Raw genomic sequence first — 18,509 nt, 5'->3', positions numbered from 1 at the left:
GATGAGATGGCGACTTGTCCAGGGTGTAACCCGCCCTCCGCCCGATTGTAGCTGAGATAGGATGAGATAAACCCCGAAGGGAATAAGCGGTAGAAAATGGATGGATGGATGGTTAAAGTTGTTTATACGGCCACCTTCAGTGTGACCTGTATGGCTGTTCACCAAGTATGACTTGCATTCACTGTGTGTGTGAAATGCCGCAGATATCATGTGATTGGGCCGACACGCAAATGCAGTACCTTTAAGGCACGCAACCGATATTCTCGTCTGGGTGGAATTCGGGAGAAATTTGGGAGAATGGTTGCCACAGGAGATTTTCGTGAGGGGCACTGAAATTCGGGAGTGTCCCGGGAAAATCGGGAGGGTTGGTAAGTATGACTGGGAGAAGCAACTGCTCTGTACTTCTCCCTATGTCCGTGTACCACTCCCTACAGCGGCGTTTTAAAAAGTCATACATTTTACTTTTTGAAACCGATAATTTCTGATATTACATTTCAAAGCATTTATCGGCCGAAAATGTCGGCAGTCCGATATTGTCGGACATCTCTAATTACGTTAACACGTACAAATATGCATGAAAGCACTCCTACAGACATCACACATGGGACGGTTTAGTTATATTGTAAAACGTACCAACGTTGCTTTGAGTGATGAAAAAATAATCCATATGGACGCTTTTACTTCCGGTTTAAGGCATTAAAACAGGAAGTACATTTTCAACCCGCAACACCTGCAGAGAGCAAACTCCTCTAAAAGATGGCGCCGTAGCATAAACAAGGACGCAATATTTTAGTGTCTGCTTGTGTTTAATGAAAACTATTGAACACAAAACATTACGGCCACTATCGAAGAAAAATCCCCAAATTAGCTTCGCTGTTTTATAAGCCGCGTGGGTCAACAAGAAGCGGCTTATAGTCCATAACAGGGGGTCTGGTTTAGTTTTTGCCTCATTCCTGTGAGAATCCTACAAATGATTGAAGCATTAGGGAGCATTTATCCAGGACTACCTGCAATGTGCTTAAACGGGGCGGTATAGCTCTGTTGGTAGAGCGGCTGTGCCAACAACTTGAGGGTTCCAGGTTCGATCCCCGCTTCCGCCATCCTAGTCACTGCCATTGTGTCCTTGGGCAATACACTTTACCCACCTGCTCCCAGTGCCAACCACACTGGTTTAAAAATGTAACTTAGATACTGGGTTTCACAATGCAAAGCGCTTTGAGTCACTAGAGAAAAAGCACTATATAAATATAATTCACACAATTCACACAAACGACTACCAGGTAACACTTGTGAGCAAATAATACTGTATCATCTCTTTCTCTTTCAGACTTAACAATGCTGTTGCAGGTTCTATAATGCAAACACAGACACAACGGGTTAGGATATTAGCTAATGAAAACAACGTTAGCCTGATTACATTATGATAGCATGTAGAAATATGCATGAAAACACTCCTACGCACATCACACATGAGGCTGTTCAATTAGTAAAACATACAGATGTTGGCAAATAATACATACGAGTGGGAACGCTATGGAAGACTAGAAGACGGAACGTCACTTCTAATTCCGGTTCAAAGCTCATTTCAAAGAGAAGGACAATGCAGCACCATAGCACCTGCAGTGTGCGAACCTGTCCAAAAGATGGCGCCGTAGCACAAATAATGAAACACCCTCTCGAGTGGTTTTGCGTGTTGTTTTTTATGTATTTATTTTTTTATTATTTTTATTAAAGCCGCAAGCGAAAAACAATCCAAAAAGTAGCTGCTCCTTCTTATAAGCAGCAAGGTTCAAAGTGTTGGAAAAAAGTTGTGGGTTACAGTCCGGAATTACGGTCATTTTCGATCAAATCTCTGCTCTCTTTCTCTCTCTGGAGTTTGCATCTGGTACCTGCGACTTAGTTTCCTCCTAGAAACCTTCAAAATACGCTCATTGGAGACATTTGATCGGTGAAGTTGTCAGTGTTGATGTTTTTTTTGGGTTTTTTTTCCAAAACCAGGAGTATTTAACTTGTCGGCCAGTTGCCAAATGCATCCCGGAAGGACATCAGACTGGCCAGTGAGTTCAGTTCAAAACTTGGGAGACAAACATTTTTGCAGCACATTCCTGCAAACAGTAGAGTTCTCCTGTTGTGTAGAGGAACTTGGGGCAGTGTCATAAACACATGGGCAGACCCTTGCAGTGACCTTTGATCCTTGCCAGCAAACGTAGAACACTGGGGTCCAGACTTGGGATTGACATAACTGAGGCGTTCCTCAAGGCTCCCCTTTAAGTCCTCTCCTTTTTGACACTTTTTGTTTGTTACTGGTGTAATATGGTGTTTATTACTAGTCTAATATGATGTTTATTACAAGTGTAACATGATTTTTATTACCAGTGTAAAATTATGTTTATTACCAGTGTAATATGATGTTTATTACCAGTGTATAGTTATGTTTATTACCAGTGTAATATGATGTTTATTACTAGTCTAATACGATGTTTATAACAAGTGTAATATGATGTTTATTACCAGTGTAATATGTTTATTACCAGTGTAATATAATTTTTATTACCAGTGTAATATGATGTTCATTACCAGTGTAATATGATGTTTAATACCAGTGTAATATGATGTTTATTACCAGTGTAATGTGATGTTTATTACCAGTGTAATACATCTTTATTACTAGTGTAATATGATGTTTATTACCAGTTGTTTATTGATAGTGTAATATGGTGTTTAAACCAGTGTATTTTTTGTGTTTATTACCAGTGTAATATGATGTTTTTTTTACAGTGTAATACGGTGTTTTTTACCAGTGTATTTTTGGTGTTTATTACCAGTGTAATATGATGTTTATTACTAGTCTAATACGATGTTTATAACAAGTGTAATATGGTGTTTATTAGCAGTGTATAATTATGTTTATTACCAGTGTAATATGTTTATTACCAGTGTAATATAATTTTTATTACCAGTGTAATATGATGTTTATTGCTAGTGTAATATGATGTTTATTACCAGAGTAATATGATGTTTATAACCAGTGTTATATAATGTTTATTACCAGTGTTAGATGGTATTTATTACCAGTGTAATATGATGTTTATTACTACTGTAATATGATGTTTAATATTAGTCTAATATGATGTTTATTACTGGTGTAATATGGTGTTTATTACCAGTGTAATATGATGTTTATTACCAGTGTAATATGATTTTATTACCAGTGTAATATGATGTTCCTTACCAGTGTAATATGATGTCTATTACCAGTGTAATATGATGTCTATTACCAGTGTAATATGATGTCTATTACCAGTGTAATATGATGTTTATTACCAGTTGTTTAATAAGAGTATAATATGGTGTTTATTACCAGTGTATTTTTTGTGTTTATTACCAGTATTTACTAGTGTAATACGGTGTTCTTTTACCAGTATATTTTTGGTGTTTTTTACCAATGTAATATGATGTTTATTACCAGAGTAATATGATGTTTATAACCAGTGTAATGTAATTTTTATTACCAGTGTAATAAGATGTTTATTACCAATGTAATATGATGTTTATTACTTCTGTAATAAGATGTTTTTACTAGTGTAATATGATGTTTATAACCAGTGTAATATAATGTTTATTACCAGTGTAATATGTTTATTACCAGTGTAATGTGATGTGTATTACTTCTGTAATATGATGTTTATTACCAGTGTAATATGATGTTTATTGCTAGAGTAATATGATGTTTATTACCAGAGTAATATGATGTTTATAACCAGTGTAACATAATGTTTATTACCAGTGTAATATGATGTTTATTACTTCTGTAATATGATGTTTATAACCAGTGTAACATAATGTTTATTACCAGTGTAATATGATGTTTATTACTTCTGTAATATGATGTTTATAACCAGTGTAACATAATGTTTATTACCAGTGTAATATGATGTTTATTACTTATGTAATATGATGTTTATTAATAGTGTAATATGATGTTTATTACTAGTGTAATATGATGTTTATTACTAGTGTAATATTGTGTGTATTACCAGTGTATTTTTGGTGTTTATTACCAGTGTAATTTGATGTTTACTACTAGTGTAATATGGTGTTTATAACCAGCACATTTTTGGTGTTTATTACCAGTGATGTTTATTAATAGTGTAATGTGGTGTTTTATTACCACTGTAATATGTTTATTACTAGTGTAATATGTGTATTACAAGTAGAATATGCTTATTACTAGTGTAATATAATGTTTATTACTATTGTAAAATGGTGTTTTATTACCAGTGTAATATGATGTTTATTACTAGTGAACACAGACACTATTATATAGCCCCTGTGATTTAGGGCTATATAAGTAATATTGATTGATTGATTGATTGATGTATTACCAGTGTAATATGATGTATATTACTTGTTTAATATGATGTTTATTACTAATGTAATATGATGTTCATTACTAGTGTAATATGGTGTTTATTACTAGTTTAATATGGTATTTATTACAACTGTAATATGATGTTTATGGCTAGTTAAACATGATGTTTATTACCAGTGTAATATGATGTTTATTACTAGTGTAATGTGTGTATTACAAGAAAAATATGATTTTTATTACTAGTGTAATATAGTGTGTATTACTAGTGCAAACGGGTGTTTTATTACCAGGGTAATATGATGTTCTTTACTAGTGTAATATGATGTTCATTACTAGTGTAATATGATGTTCATTACCAGTGTAATAGGATGATTATTTCCTAGTGAACACAGACACTATTACATAGCCCTTGCGATTTAGGGTTATGTAAATAAACTTTGATTGATTGATTGATTGATTTGATTGATTGCTTGATGTATTTATTACTAGTGTAATATGATGTTTATCACTAGTGTAATATGATGTTTATTACCAGTTGTTTATTGATAGTGTAATATGGTGTTTAAACCAGTGTATTTTTTGTGTTTATTACCAGTGTAATATGATGTTTTTTTTACAGTGTAATACGGTGTTTTTTACCAGTGTATTTTTGGTGTTTATTACCAGTGTAATATGATGTTTATTACTAGTCTAATACGATGTTTATAACAAGTGTAATATGGTGTTTATTAGCAGTGTATAATTATGTTTATTACCAGTGTAATATGTTTATTACCAGTGTAATATAATTTTTATTACCAGTGTAATATGATGTTTATTGCTAGTGTAATATGATGTTTATTACCAGAGTAATATGATGTTTATAACCAGTGTTATATAATGTTTATTACCAGTGTTAGATGGTATTTATTACCAGTGTAATATGATGTTTATTACTACTGTAATATGATGTTTAATATTAGTCTAATATGATGTTTATTACTGGTGTAATATGGTGTTTATTACCAGTGTAATATGATGTTTATTACCAGTGTAATATGATTTTATTACCAGTGTAATATGATGTTCCTTACCAGTGTAATATGATGTCTATTACCAGTGTAATATGATGTCTATTACCAGTGTAATATGATGTCTATTACCAGTGTAATATGATGTTTATTACCAGTTGTTTAATAAGAGTATAATATGGTGTTTATTACCAGTGTATTTTTTGTGTTTATTACCAGTATTTACTAGTGTAATACGGTGTTCTTTTACCAGTATATTTTTGGTGTTTTTTACCAATGTAATATGATGTTTATTACCAGAGTAATATGATGTTTATAACCAGTGTAATGTAATTTTTATTACCAGTGTAATAAGATGTTTATTACCAATGTAATATGATGTTTATTACTTCTGTAATAAGATGTTTTTACTAGTGTAATATGATGTTTATAACCAGTGTAATATAATGTTTATTACCAGTGTAATATGTTTATTACCAGTGTAATGTGATGTGTATTACTTCTGTAATATGATGTTTATTACCAGTGTAATATGATGTTTATTGCTAGAGTAATATGATGTTTATTACCAGAGTAATATGATGTTTATAACCAGTGTAACATAATGTTTATTACCAGTGTAATATGATGTTTATTACTTCTGTAATATGATGTTTATAACCAGTGTAACATAATGTTTATTACCAGTGTAATATGATGTTTATTACTTCTGTAATATGATGTTTATAACCAGTGTAACATAATGTTTATTACCAGTGTAATATGATGTTTATTACTTATGTAATATGATGTTTATTAATAGTGTAATATGATGTTTATTACTAGTGTAATATGATGTTTATTACTAGTGTAATATTGTGTGTATTACCAGTGTATTTTTGGTGTTTATTACCAGTGTAATTTGATGTTTACTACTAGTGTAATATGGTGTTTATAACCAGCACATTTTTGGTGTTTATTACCAGTGATGTTTATTAATAGTGTAATGTGGTGTTTTATTACCACTGTAATATGTTTATTACTAGTGTAATATGTGTATTACAAGTAGAATATGCTTATTACTAGTGTAATATAATGTTTATTACTATTGTAAAATGGTGTTTTATTACCAGTGTAATATGATGTTTATTACTAGTGAACACAGACACTATTATATAGCCCCTGTGATTTAGGGCTATATAAGTAATATTGATTGATTGATTGATTGATGTATTACCAGTGTAATATGATGTATATTACTTGTTTAATATGATGTTTATTACTAATGTAATATGATGTTCATTACTAGTGTAATATGGTGTTTATTACTAGTTTAATATGGTATTTATTACAACTGTAATATGATGTTTATGGCTAGTTAAACATGATGTTTATTACCAGTGTAATATGATGTTTATTACTAGTGTAATGTGTGTATTACAAGAAAAATATGATTTTTATTACTAGTGTAATATAGTGTGTATTACTAGTGCAAACGGGTGTTTTATTACCAGGGTAATATGATGTTCTTTACTAGTGTAATATGATGTTCATTACTAGTGTAATATGATGTTCATTACCAGTGTAATAGGATGATTATTTCCTAGTGAACACAGACACTATTACATAGCCCTTGCGATTTAGGGTTATGTAAATAAACTTTGATTGATTGATTGATTGATTTGATTGATTGCTTGATGTATTTATTACTAGTGTAATATGATGTTTATCACTAGTGTAATATGGTGTTTATTACCAGTGTGATATGATGTGTATTACTAGTGTAATATGGTGTTTATTACCAGTGTAATATGATGTTTATTACCAGTGTAATATGATGTTTATTACTAATGTAAGATGATGTTAATTACTAGTGTAACATGATGTTTATTATTAATGTTAGATTATGTTAATTACTAGTGTAATATGATGTTTATTATTAATGTAAGATGTTAATTATTACTGCAATATGATGTTCATTACTAGTGTAATATGATCTTTATTACTAGTGTAATATGGTGTTTATTACTAGTATAATATGGTGTTTATTACTAGTGCAAAACAATGTGTATTGCTAGTGTAATATGTCGTTTATTACTGGTGTAATATGATGTGTATTACTCGTGTAATATGATGTTCATTAGTAGTTTAATATGGTGTTTATCACTAGTGTAATGTGGTGTTTATTACTAGTGTAATATGGTATATATTGATAGTGTAATATGATGTTTATTACCAGTGTAATTGGTATTTATTACTAGTGTAATATGATGTTTATTGCTAGTGTAATATGATGTTTATTACTAGTGTAATATGTTGTCTATTACTTGCGTAATATGGTGTATATTACTAGTGTAATATGATAGGGTTTTTTTCTGGTGTAATATGATGTTTATTACCAGTGTAATAATGTGTTTATTACTAGAGTAATACAATGTTTATTTCTAGTGTAATATTATGTTTATTACCAGTGTTAGAGACTCACAAGTTCAGGTATAGCGAGCCTGAGAGACATCAATTAAAAAGCGGAAATACTGTTGGATCAAGAGATATAAATTAAAAAGTGGAAATATTGTTAGATTTAGAGATATAAATTAAAAAATTTAGATATTGTTGGACTGTGAGATATTTAAAAAATGGAAATATTGTTGGATGGGAAGATATAAATTAAAAAGTGGAACTGTTTTTGGACTGAGAGATATAAACTTAAAAATGGAGATATTGTGAGATTCAGAGATATAAATTAAAAGTGGGAATATTGTTGGATAGGGAGAAACAAATTAAAAAGTGCTGGACTCAGAGATTTAAACTTAAAAGTGGAAATATTGTTATATTGGGAGATATAAGTTGAAAAGCGGAAATATTGTTGGATCGTGAGACAAAAATTAAAAAGTGGAAATATTGTTGGACTGAGAAATATAAACCTAAAAGTGGAAATATTTTTAGTTTGACAGACATAAATTAAGAAGTGGAAATATTGTTGGACTGAGAGCAATAAATGTTTCTCCTACAGTGATTTGTGTAACTAAAGTGTTGATGTAACTTGTTTACTTCACATGCAGTCATTTGTTAAGCTTCTCTAGTTCTACTTGTGGTGTTCCTCAAGGTTCCATCTTAGGTACTCTCTTTTTCACCATTTGGACTTTTCAACTGTTCAAAAAACCTTGTCTCGCCCTGCTTGACCTTGTAGTCTGGTGTCTGTGTTGTCCTCTTTAGTGATAGTTCCTGACCAGTTCACTTAGTCTCTAGGTTACACTTCTTGTTACTTTTGTCATGCACCAACTTTACTTTGCGCGCCAGTGAATTTTTGCACAAGGTACAAGTCCCGACTTACGCTAAAACTGAAATCCACTGTCCTCGGGACAGAATTTGTTCGTAACACAAAAAAACCTGTTCAGTATTTTTACATTCTCACAGTACTTTTTAAACATTTTCAGTATTTCCCTAGTAAATTGTACACACTGTGGATGAATCTTGATAAAAAATACTGTAAGAATTATATTTTTAATTGATTAATTTATAGTTGTCTTTCTGTTGAAGCATACAAGTCGCCATTATACTGTAAATTTGTGGTTGCATGATGTGTCAGATTATATTTGATCACCATGAACTAGAATGGACTGTGTTAGACCTCTGCCAGGGCTGGATCTGGAGCCAAAACACCTTTGCATTGTCATGGACAGCACAAGATAGTATAGATTTTGTACGCACCGTACCGTACGAGAGAAAACACAAATGGAATGTACCTGTTATCTCCCGAACTGTGCGAAAAACATTCAGTTTTTCCGGGTCCAAAGCTTCAATGTTGTGGTAGACATCCCTGTGACAGATAGTGGCGGAATTAGACAAACAAAACAATATTGGAATGGTTTATTAATCACATCAGTGTGTCAAAATGCCATTGGCCAGAGAAGCAGTTACTAGAAAAATGACCAAAGAGCTCAGACCTATCTTCAAAAAGTAATGAATCCTTTGAAAAAAATCCCGAATCAAGACAGTGATCCATATCACCCCCAAAATCTACACACACTTATCTCCTTTCAGACATTTTGTAAAATTGAATCACAATTCTGTCAACATTTTTTGAGCTATCTTAATAAAAAAAAAAAAAAAAAACTGAATGAACCTGCTTGTCAGTCATCCACTGTTTTTTTCTCTGAGGGGGGAGGCGGGACAACCAGCATACACACACAGAAGTCCAGCCTTGAAACGTAAACTTAAGAGATGTCCCCATCCAAGTTTAGCTTTTTTATGGATCGGTGAAGAGAGGCTGGGTAGCCTGATTTTACTTCAGCTGCTGTAAAGTGTTTTGTTTTTGCAACAATTTTGCATTTCAAATGAACAAACCGTAAATTTCGGACTATAATCCGCTATACTTTTCCTACGCGTTGAACCCTGCAGCTTATAAAATGGTGTAGCTATTTTATGTATTTTTTTATTTATTTTTTTGCTGACGGCCAAAAAGAAAAATAGTTTTCATTAAACACATACAACAACATTTAAATAGTGCATTTTTGTTTATGCTATGGCGCCATCTTTTTGAATGCCCATAAATGTTTCCTGTGGTTTAAAGCTTTGAACCGGAAATACAACTGCTGTTGCATCTTCTAGCCCAGTGGTTCTCAACCTTTTTTCAGTGATGAACATGTGAACATTTTTTAAATTCAAGTACCCCCTAATCAGAGCAAAGCATTTTTGGTTGAAAAAAAGAGATAAAGAAGTAAAATACAGCACTATGTCATCAGTTTCTGATTTATTAAATTGTATAACAGTGTAAAATATTGTTAATTTGTAGTGGTCTTTCTTAAACTATTTGGAAAAAAAAGATATAAAAATAACTGAAAACTTAATCTTTTTTTAAATAAACAAGTGATTCAATTATAAATAAAGATTTCTACACATAAAAGTAATCATCAACTTAAGTATCCTCTTTGAGGATTGTATCAGAGATCCATTTGGATTCATGAACTTAATTCTAAACATTTCTTCACAAAAAAATTAATATTTATGGAAGATGTGCACAAAAAATCTAGCTGTCAACACTGAATATTGATTGCATTGTTGTATTTCTTTTCACAGTTTATGAACTTACATTCATATTTTGTTGAAGTATTTTTCAATAAATATATTTATAAAGGATTTTTGAATTGTTGCTATTTTTAGAACATTTAAAAAAAATCTCACATACCCCTTAGCATACCTTCAAGTACCCCCAGGGTAAGCTAGCCCCATTTCAGAACCACTGTTCTAGCCTTCCATGGCGTTCTACTCGTATGGATTCTTCATTCATCACTCTGCGTGACAAATTCACTCACTGCAGGTGCTGCATTTTCCCTCTCTTTAGACTGGGCTTCGAACCGGAAGTACAAGTGCTGTTCCGTCTACATGTCCTCCATAGCGTTTCTACTCCTATGGATTCTTCATGCGTCACTCCAAGCAACGTTTGCAAGTTTTACTATATAACTTAAACAATTATTATTTACTAAGGTGTCACATGTTTGATGTCTGTAGGATTGTGTGGAGGGGGCGTGGTCGGCGCGCCTCCTGCAGGAGTGGGGTTCATATGGACCGGCCTCGATTGATGATTGGATTACCCAGCTGGGCATAAAAACATCCAATCACCTGACATGATTATCTGCAGCAGCCAAGCCGACACACGAAGATGGAGTTAGAGTTGCTGAGCAGACACGCACTGGACATTGCGATAGAGAAGGAAGATCACAGAGACGACACACCAGAGAGACTGAAAACTCACAGAATGGAAACTGAAAAGTTGTGTTGTCCTAGCGTGTGTGCGCCGCCAAATAAAAAGACATCACTAACATCAGACATTTGGGCTATCGTGGAGATTTGTCCGCATCAGGTGAACCCATTAGGGAGAGAGACTTCCACAGATTGTTTTCATGCATATTTGCTATCATGATGTAATCAAGCTAACGTCATTAGCATTAGCTAATATGGTAACACATTAACACGTGTCTGTTTTAATATTATTAACTAACAATGGCATTCTCTTTGTATTGTTTCAGTTTTTTCCTCAGTAAATTCACCAAAACGTCACCGCGGAGTTATTGAGTAGGTCTCGCTGATTGGAGAGTTAGCATGCGCAGCTAGTGGGTCCATGACAATGTCTTCTGTTTTGTTTGATCAGCAGTTTTACTGCTGTGTTACAAACACCGTTTGGAAACAATTAAGGTATGTAAATAAACATTTATAGAATATTTCTGTGTAAATAACTACTTTCACAACATACACTATATTGCCAAAAGTATTTGGCCACCCATCCAAATGATGAAAATCAGGTGTACTAATCACTTGACCCGGTGTATAAAATCAAGCATGGAGACTGTTTCTACAAACATTTGTGAAAGAATGGGCCGCTCTCAGTGATTTCCAGCGTGGAATTGTCATTGGATGCCACCTGTGCAACACATCCAGTCGTGAAATTTCCTCGGTCCTAAACATTCCAAAGTCAACTTTATTGTAAGAAAAGTGAAGAGTTTGGGAACAACAGCAACTCACCCACCAAGTGGTAGTAGCTGACAGAGAGGAGTCAGCGGATGCTGAAACGCATAGTGCAAAGACTTTCTGCACAGTCAGTTGCTACAGAGCTCCAAATCTGGCCAACCCAAATCTGTGCCGCTGTAACACCCCATTCACCGCTAATACTCATACTTGCCACCCCTCCTAATTTTCCAGATAGACTCCCGAAGTTCAATGGCCCTCCTGAAAATCTCCCGGGGCAGCCATTCTCCCGAATTTCTACTAATTTCCACCTGGACAACTATATTGGGGGCGTGCATTTAAGGCACTGCCTTTAGCGTTCTCTACAACCTGTCATCACGTCCGCTTTTCCTCCATACTAACAGCGTGTCACATAATATTTGTGGCTTTTACACACACACACACACACACACACACACACACGCACAAGTGAATGCAATGCATACTTGGTCAACAACGTTAGCACTGTTACAAATATGCGCCACACTGTGAACCCACACCAAACAAGAATGACAAACACATTTCGGGTGAACATCCGCACCATAACACAACAGAACAAATACTCAGAAACCCTTGCAGCACTAATTCTTCCGGGAAACTTCCGGCAAACTGACCAATAATTAACGTTTTATTCATGCATTTTGTCTTGCTACTTCAAGGCTTGAATGTTTGGTTCATTCATTATTGTTATTTTATTTTCAAATGTATTATTAGCCTGTGGAAAAAAAATTATACTTACCTCAAAAGATTGCAAATATAAAAAAAGACACAACATTTTTATTTAAATCTTATTTGATATGCCATTGGTATTATTTTAATTATTATTATTATTATTTGAAACTGGATTTTGCATGTCACTAAAGTTATATAAGCCTTGCTTGTTCAATATTTAATGCAAAACTTGTTTGGGTCCCTATTAAAAGGTTAATGTGTTCAACCTTGGGCCGCGGCTTTGTTCCGTTTAAAACTTTGGCCCACTCTGTATTTGAGTTTGACACCCCTGCCTTAAAGGTACTGCTTTTAGCGTCCTCTACAACCTGTTGTCTTGTCCGCTTTTCCGCTGTTGTCATGTCCGCCCTTCCGATTCTACACACACACACACACACACACACACACACACACACACACACACACACACACACACACACACACACACAAGTGAATGCAAGGCATACTTGTTCAAAAGTCATACAGGCCACACTGAGGGTGGCCTTATAAACAACTTTAACACTGTTAAAAATATGCACCACACTGTGAACCCACACCAAACAAGAATGACAAACACATTTCGGGAGAACATCAACACAACAGAACAAATAACCAGAAGCCCTTGCAGCACTAACTCTTCCAGGACACTACAATATACACACCCGCTACCAACAAACCTCGATTTTGGATGTCACTATAAAGTTATATAAGCCTTGCTTGTTCAATAATCAATGCAAAACTTTTTGGGGTCCCTATTAAAAGGTTAAGTTGTTCAACTTTGGCCCGCGGCTTTGTTCAGTTTAGAATTTTGGCCCACTCTGTATTTGAGTTTGACACCCCTGCTGTACAATATACAAAACACTGTAGAAATACAAAATACTGTACAATATACAGAACAAGACAATAGACGTATAGATATATTTTTTTAATAATACGTCGACAAAATATAAACTGTGAAAAGAAATGCAACAATGCGATATTCAGTGTTGACAGGTAGATTTTTTTGTGGACATGTTTCGTAAATATTGATGTTAAAGATTTCTTTTTTTGTGAACAAATGTTTAGAATGAAGTTGATGAATCCAGATGGATCTCTATTAAAATCCCCAAAGACGGCACTTTAAGTTGATAATTACTTCCATGTAGAAATCTCTATTTATAATTGAATCACTTGTTTATTTTTCAACAAGTTTTTAGTTATTTTTATATCTTTTTTTCCAAATATTTCAAGAAAGACCACTACAAATGAGCAATATTTTGCACTGTTATACAATTTAATCAATCAGAAGCTGATGACATAGTGCTGTATTTTACTTCTTTATCTCTTTTTTTTCAACCAAAAATGCTTTGCTCTGATTGGTAGGTACTTGATTTAAAATAATGTTCACAGGGGGTACATCACTGAAAAAAGGTTGAGAACCATTGCGCTAGAGAATGAAGAGTGCTTGAAACTGCATATCAACATCTCCGTTCGGTGCCACACCCAAAAAATGCCAAAGCAAAAATTTCCGGATCAACACCGTATGAAAAAAAAATCAACAACAGAAGGAGATAACGTCCGCAGGAACCTACCACATAGCGAAGGACATACACTATTTGATTTCCTACTATGCAGCTCATTTTTATTTGACAGTTTTCGAAATATCTTGTGTGACATCATGCACAAAAGTGCACTTTATTTGTTTAAACTATTGTAGTGGCGTTCTGTACAAAAAGCGCACTTTCATTTAGTGTTGTTTTGATACGTCATCTTAGTGACATCATGCACAAAAGTGCACTTATAGCTTGTTTTAAAATGTATCTGATAATATTGCACTTTCTGTTTTGGAAATGACATGAATGTTTGTTCCACTGCTTAATAACTGTTTAATAAATACACTTTTGCTAAATTGACTTAGTTGTGATTTCCCTTTCTGCATGAACGTTTACAGTGAGCATATATTAATGCAATATGAAGAAGAATGTTTTAATGTAGACATATATAATCATCATACTGCTGTGATTATATGCATCGAGTGTTCATTCAATGCTAAGGCAAAATATCGAGAAATATGTCGTGTATTGTGACATGGCCTGAAAATATCGAGATATTAATAAAAGGCCATATCGCCCAGCCCAAGCTGCACCGTTTTATAAACTGCAGTGTCCAAAGCGTAGGAAAAAAAACAGTGGCTGATAGCCTGGAATTTACAGTACTTTGTTATTATCTAATTACATCGGTTTAGCTCGGTTGGTAGGGTGGCAGTGCCAGCAATTTGAGGGTTGCAGGTTCGATTCCCGCTTCCGCCATCTTAGTCACTGCCGTTGTGTCCTTGGGCAAGACACTTTACCCACCTGCTCCCAGTGCCACCCACACTGGTTTAAAAATAACTTAGATATTGGGTTTCACTATGTAAAGCATTTGAGTCACTAGAGAAAAAGCGCTATATAAATATAATTCACTAATTCACAAAGTATCGGTTCGGGACTTGAAATGGGATTAAATCGGAGGCCAAAAATGCTCACTTGTTCGTCATTTTCTGAACGTTTCATCAACTAGCAGGCGGACAGACAGAGAAACTGCGGCGATCACATATATTGCCTCACCCTTTGATTCCAGTGATGAGAAAAACCAAATTGCCGTTTATTTTGGTGCAATTGACAAACTTGTCAATGTTACTGGAGTCCACAGTCTGTGCCGTCTGCAGGCTGGCAGTGCCAATGCCATCGCACGCTGCAGCACAAAGTCAGGAGGCAGCACACACAGAGTTATTTTTAAATTATTGGACAAAATATCACACAAAAATACCATGCTTTCCATTACCAGAACAAAAAATGCTGATGATTCACCTTTTGGGCAGATGTCTGTACAGGGAATGCACATTTTGATGCGGTTCTCCTCCACCTCCATCTTGTTACTGGGACACGCTTTCACACAGGAGCTCTGGTCCACCACAAAGTTATCTAAACGACAAACAAACACTGTAAATGGTAAACACTGAAGGCAGCAGTTTTTCATGCAAGTGGGCACTTTTGCACTTTGCGATGGCAGAGACAGCAAATTATGTTCCTCTTTCTGACGGAGTGAAAGAAAAAAAGACATTGTGGAATATTGCGAGTTGCAGTTAGAGAGGACTTATTTTCTGTCACGTTGCAATCAAGACAAACGTAAGCCTTCAAGTACATTTCCACAAATAATTAAAGGGGAACTGCATTCTTTGGAATGTTCACAATTAGGGATAACCGATAATGGCTATTTTGCATTCCAATATTGTCCAACTGTTAATTACCGATACCGATATCCACCAATGCCAATATGTACAGTCGTGAAATTACAATCTCAAAAGATGAGTTAGGAACACTTGATGGTTTCATTTCCAATCCCGGAACGCCTCCAAAATAAAAAACAAATCTTGTAGACGGATCCAAAAAAGGTTTAAAAAAGTAACTGTAGAGCATTTATTAGCGATATTGACATGTTGAGCTGCTGCATCACCTCTGAGTAGGTGACAGTTGATTCTAGATTACAAATCATGCATCTCTCCTGGATAGTAGAAAGTTGTGGACATAAACCCACATGTTGGTCAATTTTGACATCCAATTTAGACCCGAAGATGGTAAAAAAATGACACCTTTTTGTGAGGATTATGATGAATTGTTGATGTAAAAAGAAATATATATAAACATCCCATCAGTCTTTATCCCAGTAAGAGCAGACATTGTACAGTAAGTGATTGTTTTATTATGTTTGTATATCCTGTTTAGCACTATGCAGTACTGCTTAATGATGCTTAGTGTTTGACTAAAGCTCGTTATCAAAATATGTAAATATTAGAGATGTTTGATGATGGCTTTTTTGCCGATATCCGATATTCCGATACTGTCCAACTCTAAATTACCAATACCGATATCAACCGATACCGATATCTCTAGTCGTGGAATTAACACTTTAAATATCAATCAATCAATCAATGTTTACTTATATAGCCCTAAATCACTAGTGTCTCAAAGGGCTGCACAAACCACCACGACATCCTCGGTAGGCCCACATAAGGGCAAGGAAAACTCACACCCAGTGGGACATCGGTGACAATAATGATCCAGTGGGACGTCTGTGACAATAATGATTATGAGAACCTTAGAGAGGAGGAAAGCAATGGATATGCCTATTTAATGTATGGTGCGGATGGTGTTCTGCTGACTTCGACTGCGGATGTTGTGGATAGGTGGAGAGAATACTTCGAAGTTGTCCTCAATCCCACCAACACGTCTTCCTTTGGGGAAGCGGTGCCTGGGGAATCCGTGGTGGGCTCTCCTATTTCTGGGGCTGAGGTTGCTGAGGGACTTAAAAAGCTCCTCTGCGGCAAGGCCCCAGTGGTAGATGAGATCCGCCCAGAGTTCCTTAAGGCTCTGGATGTTGTGGGGCTGTCTCGGTTGACAAGACTCTGCAGGATCGCGTGGACATCGGGGGCGGTACCTCTGGATTGGCAGACCGGGGTGGTGGTCCCTCTCTTTAAGAAGGGGGACAGGAAGGTGTGTTCCCACTATCGTGGGATCACACTCCTCAGCCTTCCCGGTAAGGTTTATTCAGGTGTACTGGAGAGGAGGCTACGCCGGATAGTCGAACCTCGGATTCAGGAGGAACAGTGTGGTTTTCGTCCTGGTCGTGGAACTGTGGACCAGCTCTATACTCTCGGCAGGGTTCTTGAGGGTGCATGGGAGTTTGCCCAACCAGTCTACATGTGCTTTGTGGACTTGGAGAAGGCATTCGACCGTGTCCCTCGGGAAGTCCTGTGGGGAGTGTTCAGAGAGTATGGGGTACCGGACTGTCTTATTGTGGCAGTCCGATCCCTGTATGATCAGTGTCAGAGCTTGGTCCGCATTGCCGGCAGTAAGTTGGACACGTTTCCAGTGAGGGTTGGACTCCGCCAAGGCTGTACTTTGTCACCGATTCTGTTCATAACTTTTATGGACAGAATTTCTAGGCGCAGTCAAGGCGTTGAGGGGTTCCGGTTTGGTGGCCGCGGGATTATGTCTCTGCTTTTTGCAGATGATGTGGTCCTGATGGCTGCATCTGGCCGGGATCTTCAGCTCTCACTGGATCGGTTCGCAGCCGAGTGTGAAGCGACCGAAATGAAAATCAGCAGCTCCAAGTCCGAGTCCATGGTTCTCGCCCGGAAAAGGGTGGAGTGCCATCTCCGGGTTGGGGAGGAGACCCTGCCCCAAGTGGAGGAGTTCAAGTACCTAGGAATCTTGTTCACGAGTGGGGGAAGAGTGGATCGTGAGATCAACAGGAGGATCGGTGCGGCGTCTTCAGTAATGCGGACGTTGTATCGATCCGTTGTGGTGAAGAAGGAGCTGCGCCGGAAGGCAAAGCTCTCAATTTACCGGTCGATCTACGTTCCCCTCCTCACCTATGGTCATGAGCTTTGGGTCATGACCGAAAGGATAAGATCACGGGTAGAAGCGGCCGAAATGAGTTTCCTCCGCCGGGTGGCGGGGCTCTCCCTTAGAGATAGGGTGAGAAGTTCTGCCATCTGGGAGGAACTCAAAGTAAAGCGGCCGCTCCTCCAAATCGAGAGGAGCCAGATGAGGTGGCTCGGGCATCTGGTCAGGTTGCCACCCGAACGCCTCCCCTAGGGAGGTGTTTAGGGCACGTCCAACCGGTAGGAGGCCACGGGGAAGACCCAGGACACGTTGGGAAGACTATGTCTCCCAGCTTGCCTGGGAACGCCTCGGGATCCCCCGGGAAGAGCTAGATGAAGTGGTTGGGGAGAAGGAAGTCTGGTCTTCCCTGCTTAGGCTGCTGCCCCCGCGACCCGACTCCGGATAAGCGGAAGATGATGGATGGATGGATGGATGGATGGATGGATGGATGTAATATACCTAATTTGTTGTGATGCCCCACTGGATGCGTTAAACAATAATAGCAAAAAAAACATATTTTGTTAATACATT

The 18,509-nt window shown here is 36.3% G+C and overlaps 1 protein-coding gene across 2 annotated transcripts in view; it reads right to left on the bottom strand.

Moving 5' to 3' along the window:
- Positions 1 to 18,509, bottom strand: part of erbb4b (erb-b2 receptor tyrosine kinase 4b) — a 975,361-nt gene that overhangs the window by 331,783 nt on the left and 625,069 nt on the right. For both annotated transcript variants that reach the window (XM_061879863.1, XM_061879864.1), the window contains 3 exons: positions 15,402 to 15,515; positions 15,159 to 15,285; positions 9,108 to 9,181 (listed from right to left, as the gene is read on the bottom strand). In XM_061879863.1, coding sequence (XP_061735847.1) covers positions 9,108 to 9,181; positions 15,159 to 15,285; positions 15,402 to 15,515 — 315 coding nt within the window. The remainder of the gene's footprint in view (positions 1 to 9,107; positions 9,182 to 15,158; positions 15,286 to 15,401; positions 15,516 to 18,509) is intronic.

Source organism: Nerophis ophidion, linkage group LG19, assembly GCF_033978795.1.
Source record: "Nerophis ophidion isolate RoL-2023_Sa linkage group LG19, RoL_Noph_v1.0, whole genome shotgun sequence".
NCBI classification, from domain to species: Eukaryota; Metazoa; Chordata; class Actinopteri; order Syngnathiformes; family Syngnathidae; genus Nerophis; species Nerophis ophidion.
This window is presented reverse-complemented; position numbering and strand designations above follow the sequence as displayed.